The sequence below is a fragment of the Pan troglodytes genome, chromosome 23 (genome assembly GCF_028858775.2).
Source record: "Pan troglodytes isolate AG18354 chromosome 23, NHGRI_mPanTro3-v2.0_pri, whole genome shotgun sequence".
NCBI lineage: Eukaryota > Metazoa > Chordata > Mammalia > Primates > Hominidae > Pan > Pan troglodytes.
This window is the reverse complement of record NC_086016.1, coordinates 40,519,934-40,541,233: the sequence shown is the minus strand read 5'-3', so window position 1 is coordinate 40,541,233 and position 21,300 is coordinate 40,519,934. Positions and strand designations below refer to the sequence as shown.

General features: G+C 43.2%; 1 protein-coding gene across 13 annotated transcripts in view; it reads left to right on the top strand.

Annotated features, from left to right (window-relative positions):
• Positions 1–16,644, top strand: part of DMC1 (DNA meiotic recombinase 1) — a 51,571-nt gene extending 34,927 nt beyond the window's left edge. For all 13 annotated transcript variants that reach the window (XM_009438404.5, XM_054675983.2, XM_063807851.1 and 10 more), the window contains 2 exons: positions 13,892–14,008; positions 15,516–16,644. In XM_009438404.5, the coding sequence (XP_009436679.2) occupies positions 13,892–14,008; positions 15,516–15,585 (187 nt within the window). In that variant the 3' untranslated portion in view covers positions 15,586–16,644. The remainder of the gene's footprint in view (positions 1–13,891; positions 14,009–15,515) is intronic.
• The last annotated feature ends 4,656 nt before the right edge of the window (positions 16,645–21,300 follow it).

Sequence of the window (21,300 nt, the reverse complement as noted above, 5' to 3'; positions counted from 1 at the left end):
TCCAGCCTGGGTGACAGAACAAGACTCCGTCTCAAAAACAAAAAAAAAAGAAAGTTTTTTTTAAAGGTTTTTATTTCGAAAATATTTTTACCAGAGAGAAGTTAAAAAACTAGTGCAATGAATTCATGCCACTGCATTTCAGCCTGGGAGACAGAGCAAGACATACTCATTTGTCTAGGTTCATCAGTTGTTAAATTTGCCACATTTTTTTCTCTCTCCTGTGTGTGTGTGTGTGTGTGTGTGTGTGTGTGTGTGTGTAGGTGTACATACACCTTTGTTTCTCCACACATACACACATTCTCATATGTATATGTATGTGGTATGTGTATACGGTTTTTTGTTTGTTTTTCTTTTTCTTTTTTTTTTTGAGACGGAGTCTCGCTCTGTCACCCAGGCTGGAGTGCAGTGGCACGATCCCAGCTCACTGCAATCTCCGCCTCCCAGGTTCAGGCGATTTTCCTGCCTCAGCCTCCCGAGTAGCAGGGACTATAGGTGCGTGCCACCACACTCGGCTAATTTTTTGTATTTTTAGTAGAGACGGGGTTTCACCGTGTTAGCCAGGATGGTTTCTATCTCTTGACCTCATGATCCACCTGCCCCGGCCTCCCAAAGTGCTGGGGTTACAGGCATAAGCCACTGTGCCCAGCCTCTTTTTTTTTTAGATGGAGTTTCACTCTTGTTTGCCAGGCTGGAGTGCAATGGTGCGATCTCAGCTCACTGCAACCTCCACCTCCTGGGTTCAAGCGATTCTCCTGCCTCAGCCTCCCGAGTAGCTAGGATTACAGGCATCTGTCAACCACCCCCGGCTAATTTTTTTTGTATTTTTAGTAGAGACAGGGTTTCACCACGTTGGCCAGGCTGGTCTCAAACTCCCGACCTCAGGTGTTCCACCCACCTTGGCCTCCCAAAGTCCTGGGATTACAGGCATGACCCACCGCACTCAGTCGTGTTTGTTTGTTTTTTGAGATAGAGTCTTGCTCTGTCACTCAGGCTGGAGTGCAGCAGCACCATCTCAGCTCACTGCAACCTCTGCCTCCTGGGTTCAAGCAATTCTCCTGCCTCAGCCTCCCGAGTAGCTGGGATTACAGGCGCCTGCCACCATGGCCGGCTAATTTTTGTATTTTTAGTAGAGACGGGGTTTCTTCATGTTGGCCAGGCTGGTCTCGAACTCCTGACCTCAGGTGATTCGCCCACCTCAGCCTCCCAAAGTGCTGGGATTACAGGTGTGAGCCACCATGCCCAGCCTGTATATGTATTTTTTGGTGAACCATTTGAGAAGTTTCTTCTGAACCACTGAAAATTATTCACAGACATCATGACACTTCACCTCTTAATACTTCAGCATACCTCTTCTAAGAATAATGATGTTCTTCTACATAACCACAATATAATTATCACATTCAGAAATTCTAACATTGGCATAATAATGTTATCTAATATACAGTTGTATTCAAGTGTCTCCAGTTGCCCCAATAATGTCCTTTATAGTTGTTGGGGGTTTTTTTGTTTTGCATTCAATTCAGGACCAATTGAAGAACATACACTGCGTGTAATTGTCATGTCTCTTTAGTCTCCTTTAATCAGAACAGCTCTTCAACCTTTGTTAGACTTTTATGACACCGACATTTTTGTAGAACACAGGCCAACTGTTTTGCAATGTCCCTCAATTTGAAGTTGAATTTTTTCTTCATTATTTAAAATGTTAAGCATTTTGACAGGAAAACTACATAAGCAATATTATGGCCTTCTCAGTATATCATATCAGGAGGCACATGATGGCAGTTTGTCCCATTATTAGTGATGTTAATTCTGATCATATGATTAAGATGATATTCACATGATGTCTCCATTGTAAAAGAAAATTACAAAAATTCTCTTTTATATTTAATTAGTAATTTGTGGTGTGATAATTTGAGACTGTGTAAATATCTTGCTCTGCAATAAGCTTTCATGCATTTATATTAGCATCCATTGAAGATTCTTGCCTAAATTAATTAGAGTAAATTGATTATTACTCTGATGGTTGCAATACAAAGTGCTATTACTTTAAAACAGAAGCAATGCATCATATGGTAGCAGATTAAATGTATCATTGACAGATATATTAAAAGATATTTGATATGCTGGAGTAAATTCTGTAAATTACATTGAAATGAATGTGTCTCTCTTTAAGCATTTTCCAAACTTACCCTTAACAATTTTGCTTCATCTTTCACAGTTTGATATCTATCTCTCACTTTTCAAGACTCTTTTTTTTTTTTTTTTTTTGTGATGGAGTCTCGCTCTGTCACTCAGGCTGAAATGCAATGGCATGATCTCGGCTCACTGCAAGCTCTGCCTCCCAGGTTGATGCCATTCTCTCACCTCAGCCTCCCTAGTAGCTTGGGACTATAGGCGCCCGCCACCACACCTGGCTAATTTTGTTTTTGTGTTTTAGTAGAGATGGGGTTTCACCGTGTTAGCCAGGATGGTCTCGATCTCCTGACCTCGTGATCTGTCTGCCTCAGCCTCCCAAAGTGCTGGGATTACAGGCATGAGCCACCGCGTCCGGCCTCAAGACCCTTTTATAAGTATTTTCTACTTAGTTACAAGAGATTCCTGTGAAAAATATTAACTACTCAAATGTTATTAAGCAAGTTAAAAAGATTGAGCAGGGGAAATCATTTATTCACTCAATGAATATTTATTGAAAATCTACTATGTAACAATATTCTGAGAATTCACTAGTGAACAAAAAAGACAAAAATCCTGGCCTCGGCCAAGCACGGTGGCTCACGCCTGTAATCCCAGCACTTTGGGAGGCCGAGGCAGGAGGATCGCTTGAGCGCAGGAGCCTAAGTCACATAGAGAGACCTCGTCTCTAAAAAAAATTAAAAATTAGCCAAGCATGGTGGCACATGCCTGTAGTCCTAACTACTTGGGAAGCTGAGGCAGGAGGATTGCTTGAGCCTGGGAGGTCAAGGCTGCAGTGAGCCATGTTTGCACCACTGCACTCCAGCCTGGGCAAGAGAGTGAGAACCTGTCTCAAAAAAAAAAAAGTCTTGTGAACGGGTGTGGTGGCTCACTCCTGTAATCCAGCACTTTGGGAGACCAAGGTAGGTGGATCACGAGGTCAGGAGATCGAGACCAGGCTGGCCAACATGGCGAAACCCTGTCTCTACTAAAAATATAAAAATTAGCCGGGCGTAAATGCGCGTGCCTGTAATCCCAGCTACTTGGGAGGCTGAGGCAGAAGAATCGTTTGAACCCGGGAGGGGAGGTTGCAGTGAGCCGAGATCACACCCCTGCACTCCGGCCTGGGTGACAGAGTGAGACTCTGTCTCAAAAAAGAAAAAAAAAAAAAAAGAAAGACAATAAATGATGTCCATTCAACTCAAAATTTTAGTCTTGGTAAGTCACACATTGTCTATAGTATAGTCGCTGAGTGGTTAAGGCAATCATCTCTGTTTTATGGGATGACTTTCATACACAGGACATGAAGTGCTTCACAAAGAGAATAATTTTAAACTGAAGAGAAATGGAAGATTTTTAAGGCTCGTTTTAAAAAGAGAAAATGACTCATTGGCTCAGAGGGAGGAAGTGGGTTGCATTCAAATAAAACAGTACAAGTTAAAGAGCAATGTTCTTTCTTCAGGTGTCGGGAGGGAACATTGAAGAGGCCAAAACTGTCACTCTAGAGTTAGAAGGCAAAGGAAATCAGCGGAAATTAGGTCAGATAGGGGTTCTTTTTCTTATATTTGTAGAAAGTTTCAAAAAGAGTAAAACAATTTTTAATTAATTCCGATAAGACAATGAAAGAAATAAAGAGGTGACAGATAATTGAAGAGGGAGTTGGAATGGGGAGGAGACTGAAAATGAAGAAGCTAAGTAAAGTGCTAGACAAAGTGACAAAGGCTAGTATTTTTACTGGGTAAGTCAACTCTGAAACATCATCTCCTCCACCTAGCTGAATTGTTAGGAAACAAGGTTCACTATAATTGGTATGTTAATAAAGTATATTAAATTATAACAATACAAATTAAATGCTTGTCTTTATATAAAGCACAAAAGTTGCCACAGTTAAATGGGAAAAAAAAGGACAATTTTAAACTAAAGGATTTTAAATACTATTAGGAAACCTCCCATAAAGAAAATATCTTTGTTTCTCAGTGTTGAGAAACTCCAAGCTGCAGTTCCCCTGGGGCCTGTCAGGGAAATATCACTATAATTGGCATGAGTCCGCAAGTACACTGACAATAATTGGGGCTTATATCCCATGCATTATACTTGATTGCACATCTTATTAAAAAGGAACGAAATTATAGAGGCGAGGAGCTGCCATACGATATAGCAAGAGGAGTAGCTCCTAGATGAGGCTTACAGATACAGACTTTAGAACTGGAATGATCCAGTTGATGAAGACTTGGAGATAAAAAGTCAAAGTGTCAGTCCATAAAGTCCCACACTGGGGCAAATAACAAGATGAACAACAAATAAGACCATGATGTTGCCACCTACTTCATTTGTGTATTTGTTTTGGGAAAACAAAAAGTCACCGTAGAACATTTGCAGTCTTGTAAATGTACAGTCAGTTTATTCTCTAAGGATGTCACCTTCTTTTTGTTTGTTTGTTGTCACCCAGGCTGGAGTGCAATGGCATGATCTTGGCTCACTGCAACCTCCGCCTCCCAGGTTCAAGAGATTCTCCTGCCTCAGCCTCCTGAGTAACTGGGATTACAGGAGCATGCCACCACACCTGGGTAATTTTTGTATTTTTAGTAGAGACAGGGTTTCACCATGTTGGCCAGGCTGGTCTTGAACTCCTGACCTCGGGCGATCCGCCCACCTCAGCCTCCCAAAGTGCTGGGATTACAGGTGTGAGCCACCACACCCATCCTAAGGATGTCACCTTCTGATCCAACATCATTAGCATAAATTAAGAGGCAATATGATTAGAGAAAAAACATTAAACCAGGGTCACTAGCGTAGTGACCTTGTACAAGTGATTTAAACTATTTGAACTGCATTTTCCTCCCTCTCAAAATTAATTTATGTTTATTGATTACTTACCATGTGCCAGGTGCTTTTATGCATCATCTTATCTAATTCTCATGTGACCCCAATGTAACTCACAGCCTCCTTGGACCTCCCTCTTGTTTTTGTGAAGCCAATCTCAGTATGTTGTTGAATCCCTCCCCATCTCACCTCCACCCCCAAAAAAGAACCCAGAATTCCATCTTTAAAATGTTGAAAAAAGTGTATATTTTTCTGCATATTTTGGGAAAAGACAGAGGGGAGAATTACTTAACGAAACTTCTTAAACATACCCTTTTTTTTTAACCACCTCTTCTCTTTCCTCAAAATTCTTCTTTGGCGGTACTCCCCTTTCCCCCATCTTCCCAAAATCTCAAAGCCTCCCCTGCCAGGCATGGCTCACAACTGTAATCCCAACACTTTGGGAGGCTGAGGCAGGTGGATCACCTGAGGTCAGGAGTTCGAGACCAGCCTGGCCAACATGGCAAAACTGCATCTTTATTAAAAATACAAAAATTAGCCAGGTGTGGTGGGGGGTTCCTGTAATCCCAGCTACTTGGGAGGCTGAGGCAGGGAGAATTGCTTGAACCCAGGAGGCTGAGGTTGCAGTGAGCTGAGATCATGTGACTGCGCTCCAGCCTGGGCGACAGAGCAAGACTCCATCTCCAAAAAAGCCTCCTCATTCTTGAGCAAGTTCAATCTTTCTCTCCTCAATGGACCACTTCTCGAAAATGCCATCTGTAATCTCACTCCTTAGCAAGTAAAATGCATCAAGAGTACTTATTGTCCCTCAAGCTTGCCCTTGCCCATGCCCCTCAAGATCCACACTCTAAGCAGTATTTAAGGTAGGCATGATGATTATTCCTAATTTATAAAGGTGGAAACAGAGGCTCAGAATACTTAGCGTTTGCCCAATTCCAGAATTTAAAAATGTGGGAGCCAGGATTTGAACCCAGGTATCTTTGACATCAAAGTTAATGCTACTTGAACCTTGTACCATCTTCCCCATCCTATACCATAACTCTATATATGTTTCATGACCCCAGCATCCTAATTTGACATTGCCAGGTCAGGCTGTTTTGGGTCTTACCCTCAACAATATAATATGCCATATCCTGTTCAACCAGAGGGGGAGAAGTGAAATATTGTCATTCCCTCTTTACTACTAATATCCACCCCCATCTCTTCCTCCTCGCCATACTCCCCAGTTCCCTGACAAAAGGAAAAAAGAAGAAGAGAAGAAAATATAAAAGAAGAAGAAATAAGATGATAGGCTCAAGGAGGTTTGTGGGTGGTTTTCTGAAGCTGTTTTTACTTGGTCAGAAATACAAGAAAATTGGCCGGGTACGGTGGCTCACGCCTGTAATCCCAGTACTTTGGGAAGCCGAGGCAGGTGGATCATGAGGTCAGGAGTTCAAGACAAGCCTGGCCAAGATGGTGAAACCCCGTCTCTACTAAAAATACAAAAATTAGCAGGGCATGGTGGCACACACCTGTAGTCCCAGCTACTTGGGAGGCTGAGGCACGAGAATTGCTTGAACCTGGGAGGCGGAGGTTGTGGTGAGCCGAGATGGTGCCACTGCACTCCAGCCTGGGCGATAAGAGCGAAACTCTGTCAAAAAAAAAAAAAAAAGAAACAAAGAAGGAAAGAAATAGAAGAAAATTAAAGCCCTCTAAAAGAATGTGGAATGCTATTACACCTTCTTGTACTTCACCTCAAGACTTGGTTATAACTGCTGTAATAGTCAGGAAGTTCAAAGAAACTTTAAGAAAAGTTTCCTGGTCTACTTTTCACTGACAGAGTGACTGTTTTAGCTGAATTGTTTAGTTAAATAATAGTTATCCTATGTATTTTAGTTTAGTTTAGTTTTTGAGACAGGGTCTCTGTTGCCCAGGCTGGAGTGCAGTGGCATGATCTTAGCTCACTGCAGCCTTGGCCTCCCAGGCTCAAGTGATCCTCCCACCTCAGCCTCCAAGGCAGCACAGAACCAGGCACATGCCACCACACTGGGCTAATTTTTTGCATTTTTTGTACATATAGGGTTTCACCCTGTTGCCAGCCTAGTTTCAAACTCCTGGGCCTCCAAAGGATCAAACAAGCAATCTGCCCACCTTGGCCTCCCAATGTGCTGGGATTACAAGCGTGAGCCACTGTGCCCAGCCAATAATTATCCTTTATCAAGGATCTCTTATGTGCCAAGATTGCCGTAAGGATAGAACAAATGTATGTAAGTGAACAGGTACAGTTCCTGGCACATAGGAGCCTTGTATGTATAATATTCAAGATTCAGGCCGGGCGCAGTGGCTCACACCTGTAATCCCAACACTTTGGGAGGCCAAGGCGGGCAGATTATTTAAGGTCAGGAGTTTGAGACCATCCTGGCTAACATGGTGAAACTCTATCTCCTAAAAGTACAAAAAAATTAGCTGAGTGTGATGGCGCACACCTGTAATCCCAGCTACTCGGGAGGCTGAGGCAGGAGAATTGCTTGAGCCTGGGTGGTGGAGGTTGCAATGGGCCGAGATCATGCCACCGCACTCTAGCCTGGGTGACAGAGTGAGATTCTGTCTCAAAAAAAAAAAAAAAAAAATTTTCAATATATCTTGAATCCTCACAATGCCTTAAGAGGTAAAGTCTTTTTATTCCCATTTTATAGTGAAAGAAACTGAGGTTCATAAAAGTACCCCAAGGTAATATAGGTAATAAATGTTTAAGTCAGGATTAGGAAAGCAGGTAAATAATTGCAGTCACTGGAGTTATGCCTTACCTGAATTACTGCATTTTATTTTACAACTATTAAGTACAGTTATTATCCCCCATTAAAAATGAAGAAGTAAGGCCGGGCATGGTGGCTCACACCTGTAATCCCAGCACTTTGGGAGGCTGAGGCAGGTGTATCATCTGAGGTCAGGAGTTCGAGACCAGCCTGACTAACATGGCAAAACCCCGTCTCTACTAAATATACAAAAATTATCTGGTATGGTGATGGGTGCCTGTAATCCCAGCTACTTGGGAGGCTGAGGCAGGGAGAATTGCTTGAACCCGGGAAGCAGAGGTTGCAGTGAGCCAAGATTGTGCCATTGCACTCCATCCTGGATGACAGAGCAAGACTCCGTCTCAAAAAAAAAAAAAAAGGAGAAAAAGGAGGTCCAGTGCAGTGGCTCACACCTGTAATCCCAACACTTTGGGAGGCCAAGGGGGGCGGATCACTTGAGGTCAAGAGTTCAAGACCAGCCTGGCCAACATGGTGAATCTCTGTCTCTACTGAAAATATAAAACTTAGCCGGGCTTGGTGGCGGGCGCCTGTAGTCCCAGCTACTCCAGAGGCTGAGGCAGGAGAATCGCTTGAACTGGGGAGGCAGAGGCTGCAGTGAACTGAGATCCTGGCACTGAACTCTAGCCTGGGTGGCAGAGAAAGATGCTGTCTAAAAAAAAAAATAAAAGAAGAAGGAGAGATTTAGAATGGTTAAACAATTTTCTTCAAGTCATATGGCTAAAAAGCCAGAATTTGAACTCAGGTCTAATTCCATAGCTCATACAACACACAGTGTATCAGGACTGCTTCTGCCTGGGGAATGGCTGGTTTTGCAGGGATGTATCCATTTCTCCAGTGGATTGACCATAGTCCAGAGCCCTCAGCCTTGCAGGCAGAGATTTGATTTGGTCAGCTTACTAAGAACCAATCTGTTTCTTGGGGGCAGACACACATTAATCAAGCTCATGAGACTGAATGAAGAACCAGACGGCCAGTTTATTGATAACGAAAATGTAGCTACATTTGAGATTCATGTGACCAGCACATTCTCTCCCTGTAAGTAGACCTCAATAGGAATCCAAATTTTAATCTGAAATTATTTACTAGATATGGAATCCAAGCAAGGGGAAAAAATTTGATGACTTAGAAGAATGTCTGCCACATAGCAAGGACTCAGTAAATCTTAGTTATTATTATTATTATTAATACCCATGTACACCAGAGAAGGTTATGAATTTCCCAGACTTACACAAAAATTTTTGTATGTGTGTATATGTGCCCTTTTTTTGGTGGGGGGGGATGTTTTTATTAAATTAGCAAAGTGTTAGTGACCTACAAGAAAGGTTAAGAGCCATAAATTTGGCCAGGCGTGGTGGCTCACGCCTGTAATCCCAGCACTTTGGGAGGCTGAGGTGGGCAGATCATGAGGTCAGGAGTTCGAGACCAGCCTGATTAACATGGTAAAACCCCGTCTCTACTAAAAATACAAAAATTAGCCGGGCGTGATGGCATGTACCTGTAATCTACTACTAGCTACTCAGGAAGCTAAGCTAGGAGAATCGCTTGAACCCGGGAGGTGGAGATTGCAGTGAGCCGCGATCACGGCATTGCACTCCAGCCTGGGCAACAGAGTAAGACTCCGTCTCAAAAAAAAAAAATCCATAAATTTGACACAAAATCCTGAACACCTTAGTGGAACAAACAAAATTTGTTTGTTTTCCTTTCTTTTAAACCTATGGATTATATCAAACAAACAAAACTTGAATTGGCTTGATAGTCTCCTGGAGCTAAGGCTGCTATGTCACAGCCTATTTTGATATAACTTCTTAGTTTATTAATCATTTGTTAGACTTTTTTATCCCCATAATATCTTTCTTTTTCTTTTTTTTCTTTTATTTTATGTATTTTATTTTATTTTTGAGACAAGGTCTTGCTCTGTCACCCAGGCTGGAGTGACTGGAGTGTAGTGGCACAATGACCACTCACCGCAGCCTCAACTTCCTGGACTTGAGAGATCTTCCTGCGTCAGCCTCCTGAGTAGCCAGGACTCCAGGCATGCACCACCATGCCCAGATAATTGTTGTATTTTTGTAGAGATGGGGTTTTACCATGTTGTCCAGACTGGTCTTGAACTCCTGGGCTCAAGGGATCTACCTGCCGCAGCCTCCCAGAGGGCTGGGCTTACAGGTGTGAGCCACTGTGCCCAGCCTCATTCCTATATGTTTTCTTTGCCCTTTTGCAAATGCTATAATTTATTTCCCCATTTGGGTGATTCAAAATCATCTCCTTTTGGAAATAATGTTCTTAACATTCAGGCTCTTCACCTACAGTAATGACAAGCAATTGTCTCTATTCTTTTTTGCACACTGGGTACCACACTAGTAACAGCAAACAATAGTTTGCTAAGAAAAAAAAATCATGGCTATACATCTAGAAGCTCTAGCTTCCCAGTCTTGTTTAGGTTATCTATAATGGCATGGGAGGCATGGTGCTTCAACTGGGGGAATCTATCTTCTTTTATATTTGCCTCTGTCAGAACACTCTTCAAAAGTTCCCTGAATTACAGTTTTGAAGATATGACACAAATCTGTGTCCAAGAAGGACCTAGACCAGGGAGTCCCAAATTGTCATCTCTGTATTCATTCTGCAATATTTATGAAGTACCCTGTATATTATAGGCACTTTTCCAGGCGCTGGAGTTTCAAAGATGAACAGATATTTAGAGTATAGTTGGGGAATAAGACCCATACATTTAAAATTACCATGTAGTGTGCTTAATTAATTAATTAATTTATTTATTTTGAGACGTAGTCTGGCTCTTGTTGCCCAGGCTGGAGTGCAATGGTGCGATCTCAGCTCACCACAACCTCCGCCTCCCAGGTTCAAGCGATTCTCCTACCTCTGCCTCCTGAGTAGCTGGGATTACGGGCATGTGCCACCACACCCGGCTAATTTTGTATTTTTAGTAGAGACGGGGTTTCTCCATGTTGGTCAGGCTGATCTTGAACTCCTGACCTCAGGTGATCTGCCCGCCTCGGCCTCCCAAAGTGCTACTGCGCCCGCCTGTAGTGTGCTTTAATAAAAGAATACAGACTGTTGGAAAGCACAGAGGAGGCCAGTTTCTACTGTTTCAGGGAACCAGGCAAGGGTTCCTAGAAGGGAGGACACTTGAAGGCTGTAGGAGCTGAATGAGCAGACACGGTGGGGAAAGGAGATTTCATTTCAGAGGGAGTAATGTGTGCAAAGTCATCAAGGATAAGAAGACTTTCTGAAATCAGAAAAAAGGAAGTTTTAGAGGGAAGGAGAAAACATGAGTACAACTGTAGTTAAGTATATAGGTGGTGGACAGAAAGAAGAAGTTGAGGAAATGTCCTCCTGAGAGCCCTTATTTTCTTTTTTATTTATTAGTTTTATTATATTTTATTTTGTTTTATTTTATTTTTTTGAGATGGAATCTCGCTCTGTCGCCTGGGCTGGAGGGCCACCGGTGGCGCGATCGGCTCACTGCAACCTCTGCCTCCTGGGTTCAAGTGATTCTTCTGCCTCAGCTTCCTGAGTAGCTGGGACTGCAGGTGCACGCCACCACACCCAGCTAATTTTTGTATTTTTAGTAGAGACAAGGTTTCACCATATTGGCCAGGCTGGTCTCAAACTCCTGACCTTGTGATCTGCCTGCCTCAGCCTCCCAAAGTGCTGGGCTTACAGGCATGAGCCACCGCGCCCGGCCAAGCCCTTATTTTCTTTATAAAATAGCAGGCAATGTCGTCCAAGGTGAGGGGATAAGAATGGAAAAGGGGGCTTAAGGAGACTACTGAAGGTTAGGCAGTAAAGCCAACCATGCTCACACAGGAGAATGAGCAGCATTGAGAGACTAGCTGGGAGAAGCAGTAGCATTGTGTTCAGACTTCTCTCTGCCCATTTAGCTAACCTTGACTATCCGTTCTTAGCTCCTTTTGATAGAAATTTCCAACTGGTCTCAATTTTATTTTTTCTTAACTTCTGTGAAAACACCAATCTTTTTGCAGTCCAATATTCCCCTTGGAATTGTTGTAGCATAAATATCTTAAGCTGAAAAAACTATTTTTTTTTTTCTGAGACAGTCTCACTCTGTCACCCAGGCTAGAGTACAGTGGCGCAATCTCAGCTCACTGCAGCCTCTGCCTTCCGAGTTCAAGCGATTCTCCTGCCTCAGCCTCCCACGTAGCTGAAAAAACAATTTTGAACACCCACTGTGTGCCTGGTTGTGCAGAACTAAACACAATATAGTCTGCCCTTAAGGAGCTTAGTGATACAGAATAAGAGAGGAATTAAGAAGGAATACAATAAGTAAATAAATAATAGTACTAAAGGCAGAACATGAAAAGTACATTACAGAAGCATAAATACAGTGTTTGCAGGCTCGGAGTTCATAGCTCAGTTGAGAATATCCTCAGGGTCTCAAGCAGCCCATCTATATAGAACATAAGATTATTTTAAAACCATGAAGAACCACCTGTAAGGTAGGGTGACCTGAAAAGTTAAGTGGCATCGATCTGTAAGCATTATAGAGACAACTCACTTATCTAGCTATTTTATCCAACTGAGAAGGCTTTATTGCTTTACTACCCTGTCAGGTGCCTGGCAAAGCAACCCAGCTTTCTGACTTCTTAACTGCCGTTAGTCTCAACTGTCTGGCTACTACTTTCTTGATAGTGGTTCACTCCAAAACTAACTCTTTGTCCTTGTTCCTATGTTGGACCTGCTGCATTTGCATTTAAAACATTTTTTAAAAAATGTTTTTAAGAGGGCCTCACTATGGTGCCCAGGCTAGCCTCTGAATTCCTGGGCTCAAGTGGTCCTCCTGCTTCAGCCTCTCAAGTAGCTGGGACTACAGATATGTGCCATAGTGTCCAGCTTCTACTGAATCTTAATCCTATTCAGCACCAACCAGGGGTCTTCTGGTCCTAACCTCTGAGCCATTTAATCAAGTAGCAGTTTATCTCAGCAAACTCCTTTACCAAAAAGCTTCTTATCCCGACCAACCTACAGTCTAAATATTTAACCTCATGCCAGTCAGCTACATCCTTGCTATACCAAGCCTGAAGCTTAGAGTGACCGGAATCATGAACACTTTAATGGAGCAAGCACAACTTGAATTGACTTGTAACTATATTCTTTCAGAACTGAAGCTATTATGCTATATCATAGTTTATTTTGATCAAGTATAACCTTTAGTTTGTGCTGTTCCCTTATTGATGATTTCTAAGCCCACATTTTCTTTTTTTCTTTCTGTTTTTGTTTGTTTGTTTTTTGAGAAGGAGTCTTATTCTGTTGCCCAGGCCGGAATGCAGTGGCTGATCTCAGCTAACTGCAGCCTCCACCTCTTGGGTTCAAACAATTCTCCTGCCTCAGCCTCCAGAGTAGCTGGGATTACAAGCGTCAGGTGCACGCCACCACACCTGGCTAATTTTTGTATTTTTAGTAGAGATGGGTTTTTGCCATGTTGGCCAGGCTAGTCTCGAACTTCTGACCTCAGTGATCCACCCACCTCGACCTCCCAAAGTGCTGGGATTACAGGCACGAGCCACCGAGCCCAGCCAGTAATCTCATTTTTTAAAGTCAGGCTGGGCGCGGTGGCTCGTGCTTGTAACCCCAGCACTTTGGGAGGCCGAGGCGGGCAGATCATGAGGTCAGGAGTTCGAGACCAGCCTGGCCAACACAGTGAAACCTCATCTCTACTAAAAATACAAAAAATTAGCTGGGCGTGGTGGTGGGCACCTGTAATCCCAGCTACCTGGGAGGCTGAGACAGGAGAATCGCTTGAACCCAGGAGGCAGGGGTTGCAGTGAGTGAGATCACACCACTGCACTCCAGCCTGGGCGACACAGCTAGACTCCATCTCAAAAAAAAAAGTCAAAATATAAACTATTTATCATAGGAATCTCAAAAGCCTAGACTAGATGGGGTATATAGCAGCTCCAAAACTCACCCCACTCCTTAGTTTATGAACAAGCCTCTGCTTGTTTAGAATATACACTTATTCCAACTCCTGACATCCACCACAGAAAGATTGCCTTGTAATTGCAGATATTGCCATGTATAGTCCATATGATGAAACCTGAAAGAGTATTTTATTAATTCAGCTTTCAGGCAGATCCCAAAAAACCCATTGGGGGACACATTCTGGCTCATGCTTCAACAACAAGAATAAGCTTGCGAAAGGGAAGAGGAGAGCTCAGAATTGCCAAGATTTATGACAGGTAAATTTTTTTTATTCTGTGTGTGTGTGTGTGTGTGTGTGTGTGTGTGTGTGTGTAGAGACGGGGTTTTGCCATGTTGCCCGAGCTGGTCTCAAACTCCTAGGCTCAAGTGATCCTCCCACCTTGGGCTCCCAAAGTGCTGGGACTATAGGTGTGAGCCACCACAAGGCTGTAATTATTACTGCCAGATGCTGTGTGTTTGAATTTCCTTCTAAAAAATTATTCAATTTATTGGGAAGTCCCTACTGTTACTAGGTACTAGGGATTGAGGGATTCTATTGACACATAGACTTGGTCCCTGACCTTTCAAAGCATACACCTAGATAATGAAATCATCAATTCCAATTAAATTGTGTTAAGTACAAGGTAAGTATCAAGTATGGGAACATATCCTCCTTTCTTTTTGCCAGGTTAACTCTATTTGTTTTTCAGGTTTCAGTTTAAACATCACTTTCTCAGGGAACCTTTCCCTAACCCTTACAGTCTAGGCTACTCAGTATATTATACCCTATATTCTTTCTCAGCACTTTACGTGTTTAATTAAGAATTACAGATTTTGGCCGGGCACAGTGGCTCACACCTGTAATCCTAGCACTTTTGGGAGGCCGAGGTGGGCGGATCACCTGAGGCCAGGAGTTTGAGACTAGCCGAGATCGCGCCACTGCACTCCAGCCCGGGCGACAGAGCGAGACTCCATCTCAAAAAAAAAAAAAACAAAAACAAAAAACAATAAAGAATTGGATAACCTGGGAGGATGTGCTAGACAACCTATGTTTCCATGGAAGGTACTCAGTAATCTTTTAATTTATTTCAAAGTATTTTACAGTTTGCTCCTACATTAGTCTAGTCATGAGAAAGGTGCATACCCCTATAGAATCAGATAAACCTCTAAGGGGCTGCTATACAATGCCTGACACTATACTAAAAGAACATCCAGTTGGCCAGGCGCAGTGGCTCACGCCTGTAATCCCAGCACTTTGGGAGGCCGAGGCAGGCGGATCACCTGAGGTCAGGAGTTCAAGACCAGCCTGGCCAACATGGTGAAACCCCGTCTCTACTAAAAATACAAAAATTAGCCGGGCGTGGTGGCAGGCACCTGTAATCCCAGCTATTCGGGAGGCTGAGGCAGGAGAATGGCTTGAACCCAGGAGGCAGAGGTTGCAGTGAGACGAGATCTCACCATTGCCTGGGGGACAAGAGCGAGACTTCGCCAAAAAAAAGAGATTAAAATAAATAAATGAAAGAACATCCAGTTATCCTTTCACCTGTTTCCAAGTTTGGAGTAATTTTTCTTGACATTCAGAACTTTATATATAGAAGTTGCTCAATAAATGTTTGTGAGGGTTAATAATACTTCTGGGTAAGTTCTGTAGGCCACATTTGGTTGTACCAACTCTGAGATGTCTCTGGAGATTCAGACTGATGGGCACATAATGCCTGTGACATGAATATAGTATTTATAGAAATAGAGCTTTTTATAAACTTCTGTTCCCTTGTATTCTGTTAGTCCTGAGATGCCTGAAAATGAAGCCACCTTCGCAATAACTGCTGGAGGAATTGGGGATGCCAAGGAGTAGGTGGTGAATTGATGCAAATTGCTTCTTAGTGCTTATTAGGAGCTGAAGAAATGGAAAAGCAGTCTCCAATTTCACATCTTGAAATACAGGTTTTTTCCCACATGTTACTAAAGTCAGCAAAAGAGATTTAAATCTTATATTTATCTTAAAAGTCCCTGATTCATGATAACTATACATTGTATGTAAACTCAGGGATATGTATATGTATGTTTGTGTATGTGTTTGTGTGTGTATACCTGACATATATAGTAGATATATATACCTATTGAAATTCTCTCACTCTGTGTATGTATATATACCTATGGAAAACTAGTTGTTGGGAAAGGAGTACGTGATTCCCTCCCTTTCACTTTTCAAAGTGAGCCACTAAACAGAAAGTCTAAGAGTTCAGAAATGTCCCATTCTCCTAAGGACTTTCCCTTCACCATTTTTCTAGGGAACAGTGCCACTGACTTACAGAGCTAGATGTTTTTCCACAAGAGGATTTAAGGGAGGAATGTTTATAGGACACACACACAAAAGCTCTTTCTATTTATAATATCAAACTGCATATTCACCTTTATAGCAACAGAAAACAGACATTAAATTAAGCCAAATTTTAAATCATTTGACTTTGACAAGCAGAAATTACTTTTAAAAAATGTATTTATGGCTGGGCGTGGTGGCTCACACCTGTAATCCCAGCACTTTGGGAGGCCAAGGGCGGTGGATCACTTGAGGTCAGGAGTTCAAGACCAGCCTGGCCAACATGGAGAAACCCCATCTCTAGTAAAAATACAAAAATTAGCCAAGCGCAGTGGCATGTGCCTGTAATCCCAGCTACTCTGGAGGCTGAGGCAGGAGAATTGCTTGAACCCAGGAGGCAGAGATTGCAGTGAGCCAAGATGGCACCACTGCACTCCAGCCTAGGTGACAGAGTGAGACTCCGTCTCAAAAAAAAAAAAAAACTTTTTAAAAATGTTAAAATTAATTTAAATGTAAAATTTCTGAATACTAATCTTAGAAATGTGTAAAAGATATTATTTTGATTGTTAAACAAATAAAATCCTGTTTTCAAAATGCATGTATGGTGAAAATATGTAAAAATTAATACACTAATGACAATATACAATGAAGAGCTTTATAGACTTCAATCTTTATAGACTTTAATGTTACATCAACTTACATGAAAATTCCAGGGCTGGGCATGGTGGCTCACACCTATAATCCCAGCTCTTTGGGAGGCCAAGGTGAGTGAATTGCTTGAGCCCAGGAGTTTGAAGACCAGCCTGGGCAATATGGCAAAACCCCATCTCTACAAAAATACAAAAAAATTAGCCAGGCGTGCTGGTGTGTGCCTGAGGTCCCAGCTAGTCAGGAAGCTGAAGTGGGAGGATTGCTGGAGCCCAGGAGGTGAAGGTTGCATTGAGCCAAGATAGAGCCACTGCACTCCAGCCTGGGTCACAGAGTGAGACCCTGTCTCAAAAAAAAAAAAAAAAAGGAAGTAAAGTGAAGAAAATTCAAGTATTCGAAGTACCATTTGTTACAAAAGGTATTTGATTATTCATGAAATTATTCACTCACTAATTATTAATGCTAAGCGCTAAAGAATAAACAAGGAAAATGTGGTTCCTACACATAAAGCATGTGTACACTAGTTAAGAGAAAAGACTAATATTTAGGAAAACAAGACAGCAAATGATTATATAATTAATTCATAAGCGGTGTAATCTTGGATTGACCCTTAAAGAAAAAGTAAAATTCTGCTGGGTGCGGTAGCTCACACCAGTAATCCCAGCACTTTGAGAGGCTGAGGTGGGTGGATCACTTGAGGTCAGGAATTCGAGACCAGCCTGGCCAACACAGTGAAACCCCATCTCTACTAAAAATATGAAATTAGCTGAGCGTGATGACGCACGTCTGTAATCCCAGCTACTCAGGAGGCTGAGGCAGGAAAATCTCATGAACCCAGGAGGCGGAGGTTGCAGTGAGCTGAGATCATGCCACTGCACTCCAGCCTGGGCGACAGAGCGAGACTCCGTCTCAAAAAAAAAAAAAAAAAAGTAAAATTCCGAAAATGGGAGGGGAAAGGTTAAGCTGAGAGACTGCAAAGGTATAGGAGCTGGGATATGGAAAGAAAACAGAGACTAACTTGGCAAGTAGAAATTGTTCACAATGCAGGCTACTGGGAAATAGGAGCTTTTTTTCTTCCTTTTACCTTTTGAAAACCACAGAAGCTGCTTCCCTGAATAAGCAGAAATAAAGTCATCTAGGAGCAGATTTTCTGCATTCTGCAAAATCACTTAAATGGCTTATTTTCGTATGCAAATATAAAGGCACACTTTTGTCCTAGGGAAAGTAAGGCTTTGTTACTTGATTCATTGTGTATATTTTAAATTTTCTGTGTATTATGCTGTTTTAACTTTTTTGTTTTGTTTTGTTTTGTTTTTTGTTTTGAGACAGAGTTTCACTCTTGTTGCCCAGGCTGGAGTGCAATGGCGCAATCTCAGCTCACTGAAACCTCCTCCTCCTGGGTTCAAGTGATTCTCCTGCCTCAGCCTCCTGAGTAGCTAGGATTACAGGCGCCCAACACAATGCTCTCTAATTTTTTGTATTTTCAGTAGAGATGGGGTTTCACCATGTTAGCCAGGCTGGTCTCGAACTCCTGACCTCAGGTGATCCACCTGCCTCAGCCTCCCAAAATGCTAGGATTACAGGCGTGAGCCACCACGCCCGGCCTGTTTTAACATCTTGAAAAATCATTCTAGCTGGGGAGAGACTGCCCCTATCAGAGATAGCCAATTCTTAGAGATAGCAAAGGCACTAGCCAAGAGCATGCCTTTATGCGCAAACTAACTAATCTACAGCCATCCTAGCTCTATCTGGCCCTTACACTCCAGAAGAGACTATTCCTTTCCCTTAATCATCCCAGGCCCTGCTACTAGGCAACTAGGGGCCACCCATCTAATTTAGAGCCTATTGAAATTTCAGCCTGGGCAACATGGTGAAACCTGGTCTCAAAAAACAAACAAAAGTTAGCTAGGTGTGATGGCATGTCTGTAGTCCCAGCTACTCAGAGGCTGAGATGGGAGAATCACTTAAGCCCAGGAAGTCGAGGCTGCAATGAGCCATGATGGCACCACCGTACTCCAGCCTGGGCGACAGTGAGACCCTGTCTCAAAAAAGAAAAATAAAGAAAAAGAAAAAGATTATTCAACTGGCCACTCCTCAACTGTTTAACCTGCCCTGCCTCAGAAACGTCAATAAAGGCCATGGCCCAAGCTCTCCCCCATCCCAGTGTTCTGCCTCCTGACTACCCCCACATTCCCCAGTGATCTCTGCATGGCATGTGGTGACCCCCTCTTTAGGACCTGAGTATAATAAACTTTCTTCTACAAGCCTCTCCTATCTTTCCTCCTGTGGCCACATCTGACTCTCCTATAAATGTACAATTTAAATAGCTTTGACAACATCCTTGATAAAAACTGAGCATCTCCTAGAGATTCCCTGGTATGAGGAGCCCTGGAGAGGGGGTGGACCAATTTGCATAGCAGCCCAGAGTCTTTTAGTAGGGACAGAAATAAAACTCTCAAGACTTGAAATTCAGAGAATTTTTCTGGGTTAAGCAGAGTACCCCTGACAAAGGACAATTTACCAAGAAGTGGGCATTTGGGTTGGAAAACAGGGCCCAAAACAAAGGCCTAGAGTTCAGTGGAGAAGCTGGTTTCAATATGGCATCTGGCTAAGGCTGGAAATCTCTCTGGGTCCAGCCACTCTTACGTGTCCTGCTTTGGAGAACAGTGGCTGAGTGTTAGAATGTGAACTAAAAAGCTGTAACTTGGGGCCCAACTTTGGGACAGAACTGCAGATTATGCAGGTATCTGGGCCAGCAGGAAAATCACCAGTGCCCACTGAGCTTTTCTAGGCCGGGGTTCAATTTGTTTCCTGTGAGCAAAGGACCATGGCTTTCCAGTCCTCCACTCTCCATTTGAGTGTAGACATAGGTCTGGTCTATTTCTGGCCTATATAGGGGAGAGGAGCACTCAAAAAAGAGGGTTTATTGGTTAGGACTCTTTTGGTTGCAAGCCACAGAAACATACTGTTACCAGAAAAGGGTCCTAATCCAGACCCGAGAGAGTTCTTGGACCTCACCCAAGAAAGAATTTGGGGTGAGTCCATAGAGTAAAGCAAAAACAAGTTTGTTTGTTTATTTATTGATTTATTTTTGAGATGGAGTCTTCCTCTGCTACCCAGGCTGGGGTGCAGTGGTGCAATCTTGGCTCACTGCAACCTCCACTCCCAGGTTCAAACGATTCTCCTACCTCAGCCTCCCAAGTAGCTGGGATTACAGGCGCCCGCCACTACACCCGGCTAATATTTGTATTTTTAGTAGAGACGAGGTTTCACCATGTTGGCCAGGTTGGTCTCGAAATCCTAACCTCAGGTGATCCACCCACCTCAGCCTCCCAAAGTGCTGGGATTACAGGCGTGAGCCACCGTGCCCTGCTACTTTCTTTTTCTCTTTTTTCTTTTTTTTTTTTTTTTTGAGAGGGATTTCATTCTTGTTGCCCAGGCTGGAGTGCAATGGTGCAATCTCTGCTCATTGCAACCTCCGCCTCCTGGGTTCAAGTAATTCTGCTTCAGCCTCCCAAGTAGCTGGGGTTACAGGCATGCCTAACTTCGCCTGGCTAATTTTTTGTATTTTTAGTAGAGATGGAGGTTTCACCATGTTGGTCAGGCTGGTCTTGAACTCCTGACCTCAGGTGATCCACCTGCCTCGGCCTCCCAAAGTGCTGCGATTACAGGCGTGAGCCACTGCACCTGGCCCCAGCTACTTTCTTAATAAACTTGCCTTCAGGCTAGGCACACTGGCTCACGCCTGTAATCCCAACACTTTGGGAGGCTGAGGTGGGCAGATCATGAGGTCAGGAGTTCGAGACCAGCCTGACCAACAAGGTGAAACCCCATCTCTACTAAAAATACAATAATTAGCCGGGCATGGTGGCTGGCACCTGTAGTCCCAGCTACTCAGGAGGCTGAGGCAACAGAATCTGTCTCAAAAAAAAAAAAAAAAAAGAATAAAAAATGGCTATTCCATAGGCAGAGCAGCAGCATGGGCTGCTTGACTGAGTATACTTACGGTTACTTCTTGAGCATGTGCTAAACAAGGGGCAGATTATTCATGAATTTTCCAGGAAGGGAGTGGGCAATTCCCGGAACTGATGGTTCCTCTCCTTTTAGACCATACAGGATAACTTCCTGACGTCATGGCATTTGTAAACTGTCATGGCACTGGTGGGAGTGTCTAGCATGCTAATGCACTACAATTAGTGTATAATGAGCAATGAGGACAACCAGAGGTCACTTTCATTGCCACCTTGGTTTTGGTAGGTTTAGGGCAGCTTATTTACCTATCCTGTTTTATCAGCAAGGTCTTTGTGACCTGTATCTTTGTGACCTCCTGTCTCATCCTGAGATTAAGAATGCCTGGTGGCTCACACCTGTAATCCCAGCATTTTGGGAGGCTGAGGTGGGCAGATCACGAGGTCAGGAGATCTAGACGATCCTGGCCAACATGGTGAAACCCATCTCTACTAAAAATACAAAAATTAGCTGGGCGTCATGTTGCATGCCTGTAGTCCCAGCTACTCCAGAGGCTGAGGCAGAAGAATCACTTGAACCTAGGAGGTGGAGGTTGCAGTGAGCAGAGATCACGCCACTGCACTCCAGCCTGCA